Here is a 21,226-nt window from a genome sequence, read left to right on the forward strand (position 1 = left end):
TAATCACTGAAAAGCAAGCTCTGTCCACATCTGAGAGCTCAGCGTCCTAGTTTCATTACTGATGGTGTGATAAAACATCTTCACAAAAGACAGCTTAAAGAAGAAAAAGGTTCATTTGCTTTATGAGGTTATTGACAAACTGTGCTGAACAGTCATTTTTCTTTATGTTAGCTGTCTGGCACATTTCCTTATAGTAACCTGACAATGGCTAGCAAAATGTCATTGAGAATATACTCACATATCCGAATGTAATGGTGGACACTTAAAAAAATATTCCTCAGGTGACCGATGCAGAAGGAGCAGGAGTTCAAGACCAGGAGCTGAAGAGATGGCACAGTGGTTAAAATCACCCAGTGTTCTTCCTGAGAGCCCAGGTTCAAGTTCCAGCACCCACATGGAAACTCATAACTGTCTGTAACTCCAAGATCTGACACCCTCACACAGATATACATAGAGGCAAAAATAAAAATAAAAATAAAAACAAAAACACAAAAACACAAAAAGACAAAAACAAAAACAAACAAAAACCCAATGCACATAAAATAAAAATAAATAAATAAATTTTAAAAAAAGAGTTCAGGACCAGCTTGAGCTACAGAGCAAATCTCAGACAGCTTGAGCTACAAAGTCAGATTCTGCTTCAAACTGCACCAAGCAAGTCAGGAGAATATTCCCAAATATTATTAGAAGCAAGAAGAAATTAGTTAAGAATCTTGAAGTCAGAATGAGAGGACAGAGAAGCAAGGAATCAAAGAGGAAAGTGAAATGAAAGAACAATTATATAGTAGGAAAATTTTCATAAAACACCATACAGAAAAGTATACCACAATGGCTAATACTCATCTAACTGCCTCATATAAATTCTTATGTTAGCTACATGCATCAGAAATAATACCTCTTTACTCATAATATAAACAATATAACTATTATCTCCAGTGGTAGGAAGTCAAGTAAATAATCAAAGTATGAACAATATCAAAGCGTAACAGTCCATGAAGGAAGCTCAAAGCTTTAGCTAGTGGTGGAGAAGCAGATTTCATGCATGCATCCAAGAACTAGTGAAAACATAGGCAGTTAGACAAACATTTTAAGTAAAATTGTTTATCATCTGACTAGACCTTTATAACCTTGAAATTTCATCATTAATAAAAAGCATTTGGAACCAGGGCTGAGTCATATATATGCAGCATGTTATAAAAATATAATTTTGAATTTATATAAAAATCTATAATAATTTAAGATGAGACCTATCAATTTTAGTTACTTGTCCTACAGTGTAACCTTGAAAATATAAAACAAGAGACTAGGTAAAGCTTAATCGTTTCATTAACTACATCATTACAGACCAAACAGCAGAAAAACGGGACTCCTGCAGCATACCATATATGTAACTTGGATTCAACGCTTGCATAGGAAAATAGATTTCAAAATAAATAAATAAATAAATAAATAAATAAATAAATAAAGGGACATGGACCCGATGGCTTCCTCACCTGGGAGTAAATGGCAACTGTGTCATTTGCCAGAATCTTGGCCAATGACCTCATCAAGATGGAAGCAACTATGCAGCTGGCAGCCAGCCATCTTTAACAAAGTTAAAGATACATGCCACATGGTTCCACCACCATCTTGAGCAAGATGATTACATGGTATAAACCAACTAAGAGGCAGCACCCATAAAACATCTTAGTCCTACTGAGCCCTCTGCTTTATCATTGTATCTCTTTTTTAGACTAGGGAGGCAAGAGCAGGTCTCCAAAATATTTTGGATTAGGATGGAATTTTTTTTGTATGACAATTTTTGTCCTGAGAGTAAAAATTTTAGATAAGAAACAACATATGTTTGATGAATACAGTATATTTAAGTTTTATAAATTTTTAAGGGTATAAAAATCTACTTGAGTTAACAGAAACTGACTCAGATTTATGCCTAATGGCTCATGTCTTTGCTGTGTTCAACAGGAGGCTTCTAGAAAACTTTAAGATAACAAACAGCATATATTTGACTATTTAATAAATAATGCTTATAAGTTACCATGTCTATTCAGGCTATCTGAAACAGACTTGATATACGTCTAGCCTCTGTGTATTTGATAAGTTTGTTAAGATTTGGTTATTTAGAAAAACCAAGTCACACAAGAAATGGTGATATTTTATAAAGGTACACTGTAAAAGGATCAGTAAGGTAAGATTCTCAGTCTCTCTGTGGACTTTATGTATGGTTTTGTAAAGTTCCGAGTCTCTCTATGGGCTGTACCTATGGTTTAAAAGCTTTTCAATTAAATCTTCAATTCAAAGTGTTAAGGCTCAAACTTAACAGGGATAAAACTGTAAAATCCTAACTTACTAGAGCTACTAACTCACTGTAAACTGCTAAAGATAATTAAGACATGCAAGTTAATGGCCAGTTATCTTATAAGTGATAAAATTCTTTAATGTTCTCAAAACTATGTTTATAGTCATGCTAAGTACAGGTGTAATTTATTTACAGTGGCAAATTTTATTTAGCCTTCTGTAAATGTTGTCGAGGTTAAGCCTGAAGCAAGTAAAATAAACAAGCAAAAAAAGTAAACTCAGGTATACTTAACAGATTAAATGATGCCTCCCAAACTCCTCAGAGATTTGCTGAGTATGACACTTAAAGTGTTTAATAAAAAAAGCTTCCCATGGTAGACAGAAATGCCAGATTCTAGAGGAAGCCCTAAGGTCTCCTCCAAAGATGATGAGAAGGCACAAATCAATTCCACTGGGCACTTGCTTCAAATGTGGCAAACCCTGAAGTTACCTTTAGGGTTACTGAGCTTGTGTCTAAAGGGCTCAACATCTCCTGCAAGCTTCACGTACCTTACTGTTAGGAGTCTGCTTCAGTCTGCCTACCTGTGATGTCATTGCCTACCTGCCATGGGGGGGGGGGGCGGTTCGTGGCCCTGCCCAGTGTATAAAAGGACAGACCTACATCGCTCCTCCCTCTCCCGCCTCCCACTCTCTTTCTCTCTCACTGTTATCCCTCCTTGTGGCCCTCTCTCTTCTTCTTCCCTTACCCCTTTTCTCTCTTCCTGTCTCTGTCCCTTTCTCTCTCTCTCTTTCTGGGGTACCCTCCCTTTCCTTCCCCCCCATGCTCATTTAATAAACCTTATATATTCTAATATCTGCCACCTGTTGTCTTATTATCTTATCATTTTCCTATTATTAAACATAAAATTGGTGCCTGAAACCCGAGATACAAAATCAAAGAGCCAAATTCCTGTCTCTAAGCTTCTCTCCCACTTCCCCCTGCCACAGCAACCTAGCCGCCCTTGCCTGGAGCCAACTATGAGGAAGCCTTTCCGACCACCTTTTCAAGAACGCCACTAAGGTCGGAAAGGCTTCTCCCCTTTCTTCACAAAGATCCCCGAGGTCTCCAGGGTAACTGCCAATCAGACGCTTCTTCACCCAAACCTCCCGCTGGGCGTGGAGCAACCGAATCCCAACTTAAACACTCCACACCACCCCCTTTCAGCTGGAAGTAGCCAGATATGAACCCAGGGCCCATATACCCAAAGAGGTCGGGATGTTCGGTTGGCATCTTCAGTTGCCCTCCCCCTTCTCCCACATGGTCTGTTAAATCGCACTGCTTTCTCCAACCCTGACCCTTTAAAGGAAAGCCTCTGCACATTCTTAGCATTCCTGGGGATGCCCCAACCCCCTCCCCTGGAGCCGCCGGTTAGCCAAGTCCACCTGCAATTCTTAAAAACCCCTCCCACCATAGTTGGGATGTAACTTCCTCTGGCCTCATCCCCTGAGGTTGCTGAACTTCCCTAGTAAACCTGCCTTTTTTATACTTTAAATCTGGCTTCGATTGGCTGATTTCGTCGGCAGAGATCACCCATCACTAGCCACTGTGTGAAGTCTGCCCTTGAGCTGCTTGCCATCCACCCTGCCTGAATTGTGGACAAGCAGGACACTGGACAATTGACTGCCCCTCTTTGCCTAGCCAAGGTAGGTCAGTCTATCAAGTTCCTCATCCACACCAAAGGCTCTCAGAACGCCTGGGTCTGGTAAGTGAATACTTAATGCTCCCCAATGTGACAACGAAAGACTAGCCACTTCTGTTCCCAACAAAGTCATCGGGATCACCGTGGAGGAGCCTAGGGTAGCCTTCTGGTATCCATTTTAACTGATACACAGGCCATTTGGATTATACTTCCTACTCCAATTTATCCATCTCTGATGGTAACTGATGGCTAGCTGTAGCATTATCAGTTTACCGCAGCAAGCAAACCAGCTCCTCCCCCACAAGGCTGCAGCTGTTAGGCCAGCCATTTCATATGCAAACATGAAGCTTTGGTTTTTCCAGAACCGATAGGTCTCCTTCTGACTCACACAGCAGGCTTCAATGTAAAAACAAACAAACAAACTCAAGATACCATACTGCTGTTACTAACAAAATTTTTACTTTTTACCATTCCTTTATTTAAAACAATTTATTGTTGAGTGACTGCCCTCAGTACTCACCTATGCCTCATGGCAAATGATTGGATGAAAATAAAAAAGGGTTTAAAGTTTATGGAAGTTGTGAGGGTCTAAGAAAGTGATTAAAGGTGTGTGAATGCAAGGTGTAAGGGTCTGAGGAAGTGATGTAAGGTATGTAAAGGACATCTCCTGCCATTTGGCCTTACTGGCACATCCCCCCCAATCTCCTTGGTGAGATCCGTTAAGTTCTCCTATCTAGAACCCAAGCTATGTGAAACACTCCTCCAAAGAAAATGTCATCAGAAGGTACCTCAATTTACTGAGGCAAAATCTGTAAGCACGAGACATCCAGGCAAGAGCCTGAAATGAGTTCACAACCATATCTAACACACTGACCACATTGCCACTTAGTGACAAATGTGGCGTGTACCTAATCTATACGTTTTAGGGAGAGAGAAGTCCTAACCTGCAACATTCTGTGATGCTGTGACGTCACTGGCTTCTATCTGTCTGCATTGCTTTCATCAACACCTTGATGTCAAGTCAGAGAGCTAACAGCTTAAAATTTATAAGCTACCTGAAAACAAAACGGAACTTACTCATTTGAGGTATTAAATTTCATTTTCACATTCTCCTCTGTAAAATTTTCTTCAGGCATTTAGTCATTTTTACCACCCCAAGATTGCTGTAATCTATTTTGCCCAGGAAATGGGGCCCAAAGGTTTCTTAAATTTCTTTGGTTTGCTGCTAAACAGCCACCACATTGTAAAAGCCAAATGGGCACTATGGGGAGGCCTCAAATGCAGGCAGACGTTTTATTACATCTTCCTGGTACTGGCTAAAATATGAATGTCTAAAGAGGTATAATTCACAAATTATTGTTCAGAGCTTTGACTTACTCTCTAAGCTGAGTAAATGTTCATCCATTGAAAGTCTTCCATGTCTCTCTGGCTATGGGGAAAAAATCTGCCTTAGCCATCTCTGATAGATACTGTTCTTTTAGCACCGGCTTGATATATTTCTCTATACATGGTCTTGAAGGTATTTATGTTTTGTGTGTGTATGCCACGTTTTCACAGATGCCGATGGAGACCAGAAGATGGTGTCAGATCCCCTGAAACAGGAGTTAACAAGCAATCATGAACTGCCTGGCCTGAGTGCTAGGAACAGACCCTGGGTGCTCTAGGAGGGCAGTAAACACTGTCAACCGTTGAGCAATCTCCTCTCTCCAACTGATGCTCCTTAACTTCACAATCTCCAGCCAACCTGGCTTCGTGGTTGCTGCGTGAACTCGACTCTACAAATCATGGTGTTTTTGTTGTTGGTTTAGATGGGAATTTCATGTAGCCCAGTGTATCAAAGAACAACCTTGAACTTCTGAGCCTTTTTTGCCCCCATGCCCTGAATTCTGGGGTTACAGGGACTCATCACCACATGCAGGTTTATGGGCTCCTAGTTCATACATACTAAGCAGACACTCAACTGACCTTTATCTTCAGTCCAGAAGCATCTATATTTATTTTGTCTATGGTGCATGAGTGTGTTTGTAAGTGTTCACACATATATGTAGACCAGAGGATGGTTTCAGGCATCTTCCTCAGTCACTGTCCACCCTAGTTTTTTGAGACTGTCTCCTGATGAACATGGAGACCACAGATTCAGCGAGTCTGGCTGGCCCCAAGCCAATTGGGTCCCTCCTGCCTCTGCCTTCTCAGAACTGGGACTATACGCACAAACCACTACCCATGGCTTTAAAGTGGATGCAGAGATTCCTAACTTAGGCCCTCATGGTTGCTTGGCAAGTACCTTATTGAGCTATTTTCCTGACCCGCATCCCCTCCCCCATATCAGTTTTTTTTTAAGGAAAAATTATGAAATCAAGGCCTCTAGAATTTCCTATTTCTTTAGCATGAAGGAGTGATAATACATTGAGTAACACAGAAACCTATCTGGCATGTTAACTCATACACTCTCAGAAACATGAAACACTTGAAAAAAAAGTCATTTTGAGTGAGGTAAATATAAAATAAAAAATAAGTTTATATGCGGGCTGGAGAGTTGGTTCAGTAGTTAAGAGAACCCAGCTTCAATTCTCAGACCCTACATAGTGGCTTACAACCATCTGTCACTCTAGTTCCAATGTCCTCTTCTGGCCTCCAGGGTACCTACATGTAATACACAGACATATGCAATACCCATACACATAAAATAATAGAAGAAAAAATTTCTAACCTAAAGAAGGGCATACGTATAGAGGTAGATGAAGCTTACAGAATACCAAATAGATTGGACCAAAAAGTAAGTCTCAATGCCACGTAATTAAAACACTAAACACACAGAACAAAGAAAGAATATTAAAAGCTGCAAGGGGAAAAAAAAAAAGCCAAGTAACATATGAAGGCAAATTTATTAGAATTATACCTGATTTCTCAATAGAGACTTTAAAAACTAGAAAACCCTGGACAGAAGTCTTATAAACTGTAAAAGACTACAGATGTCAGCTCAGACTACTATACACAGCAAAATTTTAAATCACTATAGTTGGAGAAAACAAGACATTTCATGACAAAGTCACATTTAAAAACTTTCTATCCACAAATCTAGCCCTACAAAAAGTACTAGAATGAAAACTTCAACCCAAGGAGGTTAACTATACCCACAAAAACACAAGGAATACCCAAACATCATCAAAAACCAAGGAAGGGACACACATAAACACACACACACACACACACACACCACCACCACCACCACCACCACCACCACCACCACAAACAACAATAACAAAATAATAGGAATTAATACTCATTTGTCATTGATAATTTCTCAATGTCGATAGACTCAATTCTCTAGTAAAAAGACAGCTTGGATATGAAAATAGGGTCCATCCACCTCAGAATCAAAGAGAGACATAACCTCAAGGTAAAGGGTTGGAAAATGATTTTTCAAGCAAATGGACCCAAGAAGCAAGCTGATGTAGCTATTATAATGTCTAACTTTAAACCAAAATTAATCAGGAGATAGAGAAAGACATTTTATACTCATCAAAGGAAAAATCAACCAAGGTGAAGTTTCAAATCTTAATATCTATGCTCCAAACTTAAGGGCACCCACATTTGTAAAAGAAACATGACTACAGCTTAAATCACACATTGAACCTCATACACTAATGTGGGAGATGTCAATACTCCACTATCAATGATAGGCAAGTCACCAGACAAAAACTAACAGAGATATAATAGAAATGACAGACCTTATGAATCAAATGAACCTAAAAGATATTTACAGAACTTCTCACCCAAACACAAAAGAATATACTCTCCTCTTAACACCTCATGGGACACATTCTTGGTCACAAAGCAAGTCTCAACAGATACAAGAAAATTGGAAGAACCCACTATATCCTATCAAACCGCCAAGGATTAATGCCAATATCAACAACAGAAAGAACAGAAAATCTTAAAATTTATGGAAACTAAACAACTTTCCACTGAAAGACTTTAGGGTTAAGGCAAAAATAAAGAAATTAAAGACTTCCTAGAATTCAATAAAAATGAATGTATGACATACCCAAACTTGTGGGATATAATGAAAGCAAGTCTATAACCAACATCAAATTAAATGGAGAGAAACTCAAAAGAAATTTCATTAAAATCAGGAACAAGGCAAGGCTATTCTCTTTCCATATCTATTCAATAATAGTACATGAAGTTCTAGCGAGAGCAATTAGACAACTGAAGGAGATCAAGGGGATACAAATTTGAATGGAAGAAGTCAAAATATTCCTCTTTGCAGATGATATGGTAGTATACATAAGTGGCCCCAAAATTCTACCATAGAACTCCCACATAGCCAAGTGATTGAATATAAGATTAACTAAAACAAACAAACAACTGCCACCCCCCCCCAAAAAAAACCCAAAACCACCCACCCAAAAGACCAGTAGTCTTTGTATATACAAAGGACAAATAGGCTGAGAAAGAAATCAGAAAAACAAGACCATTCACAACAGCCACAAACAATATCTTAAGGTTACTCTAACCAACTAAGTGAAAGATCTATATGATAAAAAACTTCAAGTCTTTGAAGAAGGAAATCAAAGAAGATATCAAAAGATGAAAAGATCTCCCATTCTCATGGATCAGTAGGATTAACATAGTAAAAATGGCCATCCTACCAAAGCAATCTACAGATTCAACACAGTCCCATCAAAATTCCAACAAAAAGTTTTACAGGCCTTGAAAGAACAATACTTTTTTATGGAAAAAACAAAAAACCAAAAAAAAAAAAAAAAAAAAAAAAACAAACAAACAAACCCAAAAAACCAAAAAACAAAAACCAAAACCTGGCAGAGCTGGAACAATCCTGTACAATAAAAGAACTTCTGGAAGTTTCACCATCCCTGATCTCAAGTTGTAGATTTACAACTTGATCTACAGAGCTGTAGATAAAAAGCACATGGTATTGGCATAAAAAGACAGGTTAATCAATGGAATCAAATCAAAGACACACACCTATGGACACCTGATTTTTTTTTTTTTAAATAAAGAAGCCATAAATATACAATGAAAGAGAAAGCATCACCTACAAGTGGTGCTGGTCTAACTGAATGTCAGTATGTAGGATGAAAATAGATTCATATTTATCACCCTGCAGGAAATTCATGTCCAAGTGATCAAAGACCTCAACATAAAATCAGATACACAGAACCTGATAGAAGAGAAAGTGGGGAATAGCCTTGAGCTCATTGGCACATGAGACAACTTTCTGAATAGAACACCAACAACTCAGGGCTCTAAGATCAACAATGATTGGCACCTCATGAAACTGAAAAGCTTCCGTAAAGCAAATGACATAGTCAATAGGACAAATGGCAGCCTACAGAACAGAAAAATATCTTCACCGACTCCACAGAGGGCTAATGTCCAAAATATATAAAGAACTCAAAACAAACAAACAAACATCAACAAATGAAATTACCTAATTAAAAAACAGCATACAGATCTAACAGATAATTTACAACAGAGGATTCGCAAACGGCCAAGAAATACTTTAAGAAATGTTCACTATCTTTAGCCATCAGGGGAATGGAAGTCAAAATGACTCTGAGATTCCATCTTATACCTATTAGAATGGCTAAGATAAAAACACAAGTGATAGCCGTATTTGCAAGGATGTGGAGCAAGGGTTACACTTTTCCATTGCTGGTGGGAGTGCAAACTTGTACAGTCACTTTGGAAGTCAATCTGGTGCTTTCTCAGAAAACTACTTCAAGACACAGCTATACCACTCCTGGGCATATACTCAAAGGATGCTCCACGCTACTACAAGGACATGTGCTCAACTGTGTTCATAGCAGCTTTACTTGTAATAGCCAGAAATTGAAAACAACCTAGATGTTCTTCACCTGAAGACTGGATAAAGAAAATGTGATATATTTACACAATGGAGTATGATTCATCTGTTAAAAACAATGGCATCATATAAATTTCAGGCAAATGGATGGCACTACAAAAAAAAAAAAAAAAAAAAAAAAACCATCCCAAGTGAGATAAATAAAATCCAGAAAGACAAACATGCTATGCTGTGGCACCTGTGCTACCACGGTACCGAGGGCAGGGGACTGTGGACTTAACACACAATAAAACAGTAGGTCCTTCATGCTAAGAGAGTGGTGGCCTTTATTCAGCATCCATAGAGCCTTTTTATAGGCAGCAAAGCAGGCATGCCACTCGCAGGAGAAATCCCTCAAGAGGTGATTGCACATGTGAGGGAAAATCCCAAGGAAGGGAGGGGTGCGTTCTCAGAGCAGTAACCATGACTAGCTAACCAACATAAGCACAGACACGGAAGCTGCTAAAAACAGGATATGCAACAGCAAGACAGGCAGGCAGCCCAGTCGGGCCTGGTTCCCACAGTATGTACTCACTTATAAGTGGAAATTAGCTGTAAAAAGACAATTATGCTATAGTCCACAGACTCAGAGGGGCTAAGTAACAAGGAGGTGAGGATGAAAGGATCTTCCTGGGAAAGAGAAATGGAGTAGATTTTAGGGATGGACTGGTGGTTCGTGGAGTTGGAAACAGGAGGGATTAGGTGAGGATGGGGTGGGAGAAAACAGTGGAAGAAATGACTGTAATTCTGGAACTGAGGGGCATTTCAGGGGTGAGGTGGAAACCTAGTGTAATTGAAACTATGCAATCTACAAGCATAACCCTAGCAAAGACTCCTAGTGGCGTGACCCGGCCTGCCGGGGTTCGACTAACGCTCGGCAGGAGAATTCTCCTGTATAGGGACAGAACACAAGACACGAAGAAGAGCAAGTCTTTGATCAAGCTCTCAAACTTTATTGTTCAGGTAGAAGGTTTTATAAGGCAGGGGGCAGGGAAGCATATTGCTATGGCAACCCAACTGCAGGCTATCTCAAGACTCGAGGAATTCCAAGCAGGTCACCATGTTCTGCCAACACCGAATATTTTGCTATCTTTATCTAATCTAAGTGCTAAACTACAACAGGGTGGCTCCGTCTAAATCTTATCTTTAGTCTAACTGCTGAACCATGTTAGCTGGTTTCTGGTAAATGACAGACTGCTGGAGAAATAGGAACCTAGGCTCTGACAAGATGGCTGAACATTGGCCATATAGCCCATTCCCAACCTTAACCGGCCTTCTTCTATAACCAAGCAAGTGGAGCCAGAAAACCTTCGACTTACAGTTTTCCTACCTGCAGTATGTTCCGGGACTGGAGCCTAGTAAAAGCATCATCAAAGAGACCAGAGAGACTGCATCCAGCAACTGATGGGAGCAGATCCAGATTCCCACCATGAAACATTAGATGGAGCTCAGGAATTCTGTGGAGGGTGGGGTAGAGGAAGGAGAGCAGGGACCAGACGGGTCAGGGACACATCACAAGAACATGGCCCACAGATTCAACTGACCAGGACTCATGGGGAGTCACAGGGATCAGGGAACCTGTGAGGGGTCTGACCTAAGTCCCCTGCTTATGTTATAGCTGATGAGTAGCTTGGTGTTTTTGTGGGGATCCTAATAGTGGGAATGGGGGTTGTCTCTGACTCTTTTGAATACTTTTGGGCCCTTTTTCCAGTCTCCCCAAGGGGAGGTGGAGGAGGGGTAGATCTTGTCACGAGGGAAGGTGGGGAAAAGAGACTAGGGGGAGGGGAGAGAGAAAAAACTGTGGTAGCAATGTAATAATGAGAAGGAAAAAAAATGGAGTCATGAGATGAGGACTCTTTATCCTCTGAATTTGTGGTTATAAAAACTGCCCAACCTTCTCTCATTCCATTATTTTATTGATGGCTCATCTACAGGGCATAGGAGGGATTCATGGTCCAGACATTCCACAATCTATTAATCCTTCCTTTTCCTCAGCCCAATAGGTAGAACTGGCTGCTTTGATTCATCTATTATAGTTCAGAAAATAAGCAAGCTGATGCATTAACCTGCCCCATGTTTACTGTAGAAGCAAGCCGGGAAGGGGTATGCATCTGTCATCACAGAGGTATCCACTGAAACACTATGGATCCCTCTTCAGCTCCTTCAGCCCTGGCAATCAGGATGAAGGTGGAGGATGAGGAGACAGTGGAAGTCATCAGAAAAGACAGCAAACCTCCCAGAAGAGGACAAAATGAGAGATCACCAATATCATCAGAAAGCAAGGCTGCCCACCTGGGGCCAAGTAAGGTATGCACCAGGGAGAAGCTACTTTACTGACAACTCTGTGCTTATGCCTGGACCTTCTATTGTGACAGACTCATTCATCATTTTTCCTTAGGAGCTGAATCACTTTTCATTTGCATAGGACATCATAAAATTTGTATTCCTATTAAAGGCAAATATGGGATTACGTTCTACAAGGTATTAGACCTATGAATCATATGGGTCTCTTTTCAAGCTATTCTCTAGATTTTTCTAATCAATATAACAATGTAACTAATAGTATCAGACATGGCTTGGCTCTCTGTTCTTGGTGGCCGAGTATCACTATGTTCTTACTGTTCTAATACTCATTATGCTTATAATATAGCTTACTTATAGGATATTCACGCATCAAATGGCAGTTAGACTTATATATAACATCTCAAATCAAAACCACTCTGGACATCCTGCTATTGAAAAACAAAAAAGGAGGAGATGTCAGAACACAGTCCAAGAACAGAGTCATGCAAGGGGAATTCTGAGTGCTTAATGAGAAATCCTCAAGAAAACAAGAGGCTTGTGACCTCAGTTTCATCAAAACACCGAATTATTCTTGGAACGTGTTTTTATGCCGCTCCCAGGTGTAGCAGACAAAAGTGAGTTTACTTCAGCTATTATTCATGTGTTTCTATGATTGGGCTTTTTGTTTGTTTTGTTTTTTGAGACTGGGCTTCTCTGTGTAGTCCTGGCTGTCCTGGCCTCACTTTGTAGACCACAATGGCCTCGAACTCACAGAGATCTGCCTGCCTCTGCCTCCCAAGTGCTGGGATGCTTCTACGGAAAAACACACTTTTGCCACATGTGGCTTGTTCTTGTGATTGAACACCTTGCTCATGTGATTTTTAACCCTCTGGGTATAAATTGTCTGATGCTCTGGATAACGTTGGCTATTGCATGAGACTTTTGTCTACCTCCTTTTTAGGCCCTCGTCTCCCAGAGCAGGATAAACAGTAGAGTTATTATTATTCATACACACATGGAAACTGCCCCCTATAGTGGCTGTATCTAGTCGATACTGCTTGGAGTCCTAGAGACAGCCCCTTGGCTGTAAGGTTTGCTTTCTTAAGAGTGTAGAAGGGTAATAAGACAGAAGGGTACCAACTACGAGTTACATACCATGGTTCTGTGCTTCTTACAGAATACATACGTGATGAGAATATTCTCTACAGCAGGTGAAATTGCTAGAACAACCACCTTTTCTTTTTTCTTCAAATCTTCCTACTATTTTGATAGACCCACTTAGCACGAGTTGGTGGGTGGGAAGGCCATCTTCCCACTTCTTTCCAGTTCCATGGCCTCCCAGTCTCTGTGCATTCAATCCAGCTTCTTAGACTTTTACTTACATCTGCCCAAGGGAAGAATCTATGATCTTAAAATGTATTTAAGCAGGTTGCTACTTAACTGATTTTGATCTATTAAAATATAAATGCTCCTTTTGTGGATGGAAATACTATTACTCAGATATAACAGTTAGACTAAGCTTGCTTAGTGGGCCCAGGCTGACACCTCAACCCCAGCAGTGAAAACAAAACAGCTCACAGACCAGAGTATCATGTACTAGCTGGATGTCTACAACGAATAACCAAACTGCTTTCTCAATGTCATTCTGAGGTCTCTGTATTCCAGCAAATAAAAAATGTCTTATAGAGATTTACATTGAGACAAGGTAAGAGAAGACGAGGGCTATGCTGAGCCACAAGAAACATGGAAAAATTTGGATGTGGTTTAACTGGTGCTAACGTTAATGATATTAATATCTTTGACTCAATAAAGAGCCACGAAAAGGGAGCAAGCTATCGCTCAGTTTCTGCCAAGCAAGAGGCCAACTCTTTAGCCTCCTGAGGCCCAATCCCTGTAGTGTAACCTCTGCTCCATTTCAGTAATAAAAAGCATGCACGATTCATTAAAAATTTAGACAAGGATTTATGTTATATTTATTTATTCTCCAGCTTGTACAAACTGGATGTAGAAGCATAAACATAGTACATTTCTACCATCTTCAACAAAAATATAACCAATATGTACAATTATTGTATTAAAAATACAAAAGGGATACAGACTCCACCAATGTCTTTCTAAAAGACATACAGGTACAAGTAGTATCAAAAGTATGAGGAAATCACCAGTTAATTTTACATTCTGCACTTGACATCACAGAGCGAACTGAGATTAGCAGTCCTATGTTCTACAATTACTTAATGTTTAGATAACATCTGTGCAATTTGTGATAGAGCTAGATTTTTGTCTTTCTATATGCACATGAGGTCCATAGCCTATATAGTAAAACTGGCAATAATGCATATTACATGTAAAATTACAAATGCGTAAGTGACAATGTGATACAGAAGTCGACAAATGCCATGACATAGAAGAGAATTATTAAATAAAGCACTGACATTGTTTGACACAGTGAAAAAACACTGCAATTCGACCTTTAAAATTGGAAGCTATTTACGTTTATTTACTGATCAATATGATCAGCTGAATTTAATGGAAAAATCCAAGACCAGCAGCCCCTCACGTGAGTACTACTCGGATTGGCAGCCTTCACTTTTCCGGAGTCTGTGCAAAAACAACACGAAAATAGAACGGTGGGGTCATTTTCAGTCATTCTAGGGTTAATAGCAGCTGTGAGCAGATGGGCGCTACACTTAGGCCTTCTCTGTATGCAGCATCCATGAAGCCACTTACAGGTCAGTCTTTGGTGACTAACCCACCTTGCAAAGGCTGGTGTACTTAACCTTGTTTGTGACCTTTAATCATGTTTAAAGACATACTCTCTGGTGCCAATTCAACAAGGGGGGGGGGCTGTCTTGAAAGAGCAGTACGAACAGCTGGCATTCACTCCAACACCCCAGGCTGCTTCGCTGCGATGCTATCCAGTTATAAAATGTTTCTTTCAAAAAATAAAAACAAAAAGCTCTAAAACTCTAAATTAACAAAACTCAAAAAAAAAAAAAAAAAAAAAAAAGCAAAAAACTCAAAAACAACCATAACTTAAAAACAGGGGTTGCCATCCATTGTAATTGTGCAGGACACACTCTCAAACAACTGTCCTGCCTCATAAGGCTCAGACAGGACACACAAGTCCTAGTTCCCTCCCCTGGCCATGTGCAAACAGTTTTTTACATTACAGCCTCACCCACTGGGGATGGAGCAGGTGAGGAGTCTTGGTATGTAAGTAATTGGCTAACATCTGATGCTTCTGGGATAGGGCACTTCACGGGCAAGGCCAGAAGGACACGGGAAGACAGCGTCACTGCCAGGTCTCCCCTTGGTGCGGCCATACCCTGTCCGGCATATTTGGTTTTTCAGAAACCCAGGCTGGCAATCCTACTTAAGGTTCAAAATAATACTGTAATCATTATATGGATATAACATTTTCTCTCTGAACACAATCTTTAAACTTATTTTTTTTTTTAAAGGATATTGTAAACAAGTGGACAAGCACTGTACTCAAAGGATTTCATATCTGTCTTTTGTCTTCCTTGGTGGGTTCGGGACCCCGAGTAGTTCAAAGGCTAGCAATTCTCTCATCTGGCAAATGAGATCGAGGGCTAGGACTGGATTGAAAATCTAAGAGGAAGATTGAAAACTCCTTCCAGGCATGGAGAAGTGCAGCCAGAGGGAATCACCTTGTGATGATCTTGGAAATTGGAATGATACTGCGGGACGTGGCGGCAGGCAGCAGCTCGGAGACTGCTGGGCTGTGCATTTCAAGCAACAAGTCTGCAAAGTGCCAGGGCGATTTCTTCACAGTATTTCACATGCAAAGGGGAAAGGAAGACGGGGAGAAGAAGCCCCATGCTGCTTTAAGGCAGGGAAGGAGGCAAACTGGTCCACCATCCTCAGGCTCCAATGCTCGGGACGTCTTCTTGTGCTCTCCTTTGGGTGGCTCACTCTGGATCAGGAAGCCTGTGCCTCAAACAGCAGATACTTGCTCATCTTCTGCAAATACAGCAGGAGAGAAATCAAAATAAACAAAAAGGCAACAAGGAGATAGTTTTTTTGGTGTGTGCCATCGCACCCACTTAAATGAAAAAAGATACGCATCTAATGAAGCTCACTTAAAACCCTTGTATTTTTGGCAAGCAGCTATTCATATTTTTAAAAGTTTAAAAATGGACACACCACCAGGCATGATGCACTTTAATCCCCCGCAATTACTTGGGAGGCAGAGGCAGGCAGTTCTCTGAGTCTCAGGCCAGCCTGGTCTATAGAGCAAGTTCCAGGTCAGCCACTACTACAGAGAAACCTTATCTCAAACAAACAAGCAACAACAAAAAGGGTACATCAAGCAAATCTTTAAACACATATATGCAACCTATAGCAAAAACCAAACAAACAAACAAAAACCAAACCAACAACCAAACAACCCAAACAAACTCCCAAAAGCCCATGTATATATTTTAGCGAGCGGGGGTTGAGACAAGGTTTTTCTATGTAGTTCTGGCTGTCCTGGAACTCCTTATGTAGATCAGGATGTCCTTGAACACAAAAGGATTCTCCTGCTTCTGTTCCCCAAATGCTGGGATTAAAAATTTGCATACCATCATATTTGGCTTTACAAACTATTAAAAAAAGGCAGCTGGATGTGGTCATTTAGGACTATAATTCCAGCACCCAGGAGCTGAGCCAGGAGCAAGTATCTGAAGCCAGTGTGGCCTGCTGTCTTAAGAACAACTGTGGTGGCCAGTCTATGTTGTCAACTGAAAGAGGAAACTTAGATTTGAGAAACTGCCTCTATTAGGGTGGCCCGTTGGACATTTTCTTGATTGCTAATTGATAGAGGAGGACCCAGTCCATCACTAGGCAAGGTGGCTGAATGCGAGCCTGGGAGCAATGCAGTAAGCAGCGCTTCCCCATGGCCTTCCCCCATGCTTTTTTCCCCTGCTCCAGCCTCCCGGAATGATGGACTGTTATCAGTAACGTGAGATCTGACAAGCCCTTCCCTTCCACAAGTTTCTTTTGGTCAAAGTGTATTGAGAACAATGAAAGATAATGTATGTCGTGTGCTTACTGGCTGGAAAGTTATTTATTTAAGTCCCAAGACAAGATGTATTTGTCTAAGATTTATTTTTATTTTTAACTCAGGGTTAGGTATGTATGCCTGTTTCTGTGGGAGGTATACGCATGTGAGTACAACTGTCCATGGGAGCCAGAAGAAATGACTGGATTTCCCAGAGTAATATTTTAGGCAGTTGTGAGCTACACCTACATGGGGGTTGGAACCTGAACTACAGAGCCATGTCTCCAGGCCTTTCTTAAAAAGAGGTTTGAATTTGTGTGTGTTTGTGTGTGTGTGTGTGTGTGTGTGTGTGTGTGTGTGTGTGTGCGCGCGCGTGTATCACAGTGTTGGGGTGGGTCGGGTGCTATGTATTCAGATGCTAAATACTTGCTCCCAAGATCTGGTTGCCGCCAAGTGATATTGTGTAAACCTTGCTTGCCAGTTTTCTCTGACTGGTTAAATAAACTTGCTGACAGCTTGTCACTGGGCAGAGTTGAAGTAGGCAGGGCTTAGGTTCCCTGGCCTGGGGGGTCAAAGAGGGACCACGAGGGAGGGAGGAGGTGAGAAAGAGAAGCAGGAGAGGAAGCCAGGAGAGAAGGAAGTTGCCATGGGCCAGTATGGACCACGAGCATGTGCCGAGAGGGCTGGGCTGATGGAACAGTAGCAGCCCAGGCAGCAACAACTGTGGCAAGTAACATGGGATGTGTAGCTGGGAAACAGCAGCATAGTTTACAGGGTTGATGCCTGCCCAGTCATGGTGCCTTGAAGTTTATTTACATCTAAACGGTCTCTGTGTCTTTTATTCGGGAACTAAGTGGTCTGCAGTGGGATAGAAAACCCAAAGAGATACATTCAGTAGCAACTGGAGTTACAGCGAACCCTCTGAAAAACAATGTTTTACAACAGCAGAGGACAGCAGAGTGTGTTGGATCTCTCCCAGCTCGAGTCACACTGCCTTAAGCTGCCTACGTGGGCACTGGGAACTGAACCCTGGCACCCACTGGTAGAGAAACAAGAATTCTTAGCTACGGAACCATTGCTCTAGCGTGAAGCTCCTTGTTTGTTTGTTTTTTAAACAATATAGTATGTAACTGTTACAGGGGATGAAATGTGCTTTTCTGGGCTCCACAGGCAACAGGCATGCACATGGTGTGTGTGTGTGTGTGTGTGTGTGTGTGTGTGTGTGTGTGTGTGTGTGTGTGTGTGAGAGAGAGAGAGAGAGAGAGAGAGAGAGAGAGAGAGAGAGAGAGAGAGAGAGAGAGAGAGAGAGAGGGGCCCATAGAGCTACTGCTCTCTGTGGGACCCAGTGCTAACAGCCGGTCACCCCAGGAGCCGGGTTTGGGGGTCGGGGAAGCCTACCGTCCTCCTCAGCTCCAGCAAAGCCCTGTGGCTGGAAGGGTGCGAGGCGCGGGTCTGAGTCGCTGGGCTTGTGCCACTGCGGCTTGCTGCCCGGCCTGCTGGCTGCAGGCGGCGGCGTCTGCCCCGGGGCCGAGGCCTCTGTGGGCCGTGCCACCATGCGGGACCGCTGAAGGGCCACGTTGTAGTCCGGAGGCTTCCTGGCTGGGTGGCAGGGCCCTTCGGGGAAATCAGCGATGGGGATGCCCACGTACCCTGGAGGCGTGGGAGGCGGCTCCCGGTACCTGCCTTCCTTCCGTGCTGCAAGGGCAAAGCAGGGTGTCAGGTACAAAGCTTTACAATCAGCATAAGGAGCAGGGTAGAGCCACAATTCCAGAGAGGGAACTAGGCAGCCTGCAGCAAATACTCACCAGGTCGTTTCTGTGTAATGGTATAAGCGCTGAACAAAGCTACTTTTGCACACCATGGAAGTTCAACTAAAAAGGTTGACGCTGAAATTGTCGAGCACTAACCCTTAGCCCTACTGTGAAGATTAAAGCAGAACAAGGCACAAGAGAGACTAGGAACATGTCTGGGACACATCGGTGTGGGGTACAAATCCCCTTTCCTGTTCTCTTCCTGTGTTGGGAGAGGGAAACAGTTCACAGTGTTGGGCATTTCCCAATATTATCAAATGGAGAACCAATGGCATATCCCTCTAGGTCTCTGTTTCACTTGGAAAACAATAAATTAAAATTAAATTAGAAGAATGGTACAGAGTAACAATTTTAAGAGTTGGGAACCAAAGACGGCATTTGCTTTTCTGAAAATTCATGATTTGTTTAGTGAAAAACCATTAATCCATGACCTGAAACATAAAACTTGAGAAACTGAATACAATTGTTAGGAACTAGAAATCACTTTTTCCCTTTCTCTTCAGCAGTACAAATTCTGAGAAGTAATTAGTTAACAGAAATGTTTCAACTCAATCAGCCTAAGCATTTTCAACTGTTACCTCCTTACTCATCTTTAAGAGGTATTAAACTTGACATCTATGCATCACTTTTTTATGTGGCTACATAACTATTTCCTTATGAATACAAGTGATGCTTGTAATAGTTATATCCTAGAAGTGTTTTTTCTTTCTATACATCACAATTTGCTTTGTAGTTCTATTAGATTCATACACGCTGAAGAGAATGTAGCTCTGAGACTTGGGAACACATCAGTCTTTACACCAGAAAGGGTACCAGCATCTTTTAGGTGCTTCTAATACAATGTACTATCCTTTGCCAAGACATCTTCCATACTCATACTAACCCTATTAAAATAAAATTATGGGGACTTGAGAGATGGCTCAGCGGTTAAGAGCACTGGCAGAGGACCTGCGTTCAATTCCCAGCACCCACATGGCAGCTCACAACTGTCTGTAACTCCAGCTCCAGGGGCTCTGGCACTCTCACACAGACATACGTGCAGTCAAAACACCCATGTGCAAAGAATAAAAATAAATAAGTCCTTTTTACAAAGATAACATTACAAAGCTCATTTTAAGGATGAGAAGGCACAGCAGAGTGTCTGCAGTGTCGCGACAGCAATTCCAGCTCTGCCTGACACCCTGGCTCTCATGCCAGCTTTTACTCCTCTCTGAGTTTTTTACTCCTGTTCTAGCACACATAAAGAATCTGTTTAGTAGAGAACAATGTATCTGCATAACAAAAACCAACACAAAAATTCAATATACAAAGGAAAAAGAGTACTCAATACAAACAATTCAAGGGGACAAGAGAGTATTTTTTGGTACCGTGTTTGTAAGAACCAACAAAAGGAAATCACTCCTCTGTGAAGAATACAGACATCTATCTTAGTAAGTTTCAGGTAAAGTGAAAAAACAAAACAAAACAAAACAACACACTAGATAATATCAAGATCAACAACTATTGCTCCTGCAGGCTAAGCTTTATTGAATGTTTAATTGCATGTCTCTGACCACACTGCTGATCTGGAACCGTTTGTGGCAACAGAAAAACTGAGGGGGGGAGGCAATTCCCACAGGAATCAGGTTGCATCCATGGTTCAGGTGAGCCCCAGCATTCCCTTCCCGCACTTACCAATGAGCCCCTTCGCAGTGCTGGGCGTCCCCGCTATGTGGGCAGGCATGGGGACAGGCTTAGCTTCCTCTGCAGTGACAGGCACCGTGCTGCTGCTTTCTGCCTCAATGGACACGTCCTTGCCACCCCTTCGCTTGATGGTGCCCGTGTCACCTTCTGAGTCTTCTCCCCAGTAGCCCGTGGAAGATGCCCAGCTTGCCCGGGATTGGGCTTGTTCAAGGCTCTCTCTACTTTGATTCTGTCTATTATATTTTGTGCTATGATCAGAAAACATAATTTGGTCCATATGGCCACCAGAGGCCCATAGAGCTGCAGCATCCCCTGAATAGTCAAAGTGAGTATGCCCAAACGGCAGTGTTTCCCAGCTTCTCTGGTGCTGGATGGTCTGTATGTTGTCATGGGAACCACTTGAACATGAGGTCCAGCTCCCACGACCACTGTCAGCAGCATCGAGGGAAGCACGGTCCCCTTGGTCATGAGAAAGCTCTTCTGTGCTAGGAGAAGAGATGACGGTCGCTGTGGCGTACAGGCCTCGGCTTTCAGACACTGGGGCATATGACCTATGCAGCAAAACAAAGGAAGGAAGATGTGAGGCTATGAAATA

The 21,226-nt window shown here is 41.7% G+C and overlaps 1 protein-coding gene across 7 annotated transcripts in view; it reads right to left on the bottom strand.

The window, feature by feature from the left end:
- Window positions 1–14,090: 14,090 nt before the first annotated feature.
- RAPGEF2 (Rap guanine nucleotide exchange factor 2) overlaps window positions 14,091–21,226 on the bottom strand; it is a 226,131-nt gene continuing 218,995 nt past the window's right edge. For all 7 annotated transcript variants that reach the window (XM_084769670.1, XM_084769671.1, XM_084769669.1 and 4 more), the window contains 3 exons: window positions 20,623–21,182; window positions 18,536–18,832; window positions 14,091–16,116 (listed from right to left, as the gene is read on the bottom strand). In XM_084769670.1, the coding sequence (XP_084625796.1) occupies window positions 16,091–16,116; window positions 18,536–18,832; window positions 20,623–21,182 (883 nt within the window). In that variant the 3' untranslated portion in view covers window positions 14,091–16,090. The remainder of the gene's footprint in view (window positions 16,117–18,535; window positions 18,833–20,622; window positions 21,183–21,226) is intronic.

This window comes from Acomys minous, assembly GCF_964271855.1.
Source record: "Acomys minous genome assembly, chromosome: 19".
NCBI classification, from domain to species: domain Eukaryota; kingdom Metazoa; phylum Chordata; class Mammalia; order Rodentia; family Muridae; genus Acomys; species Acomys minous.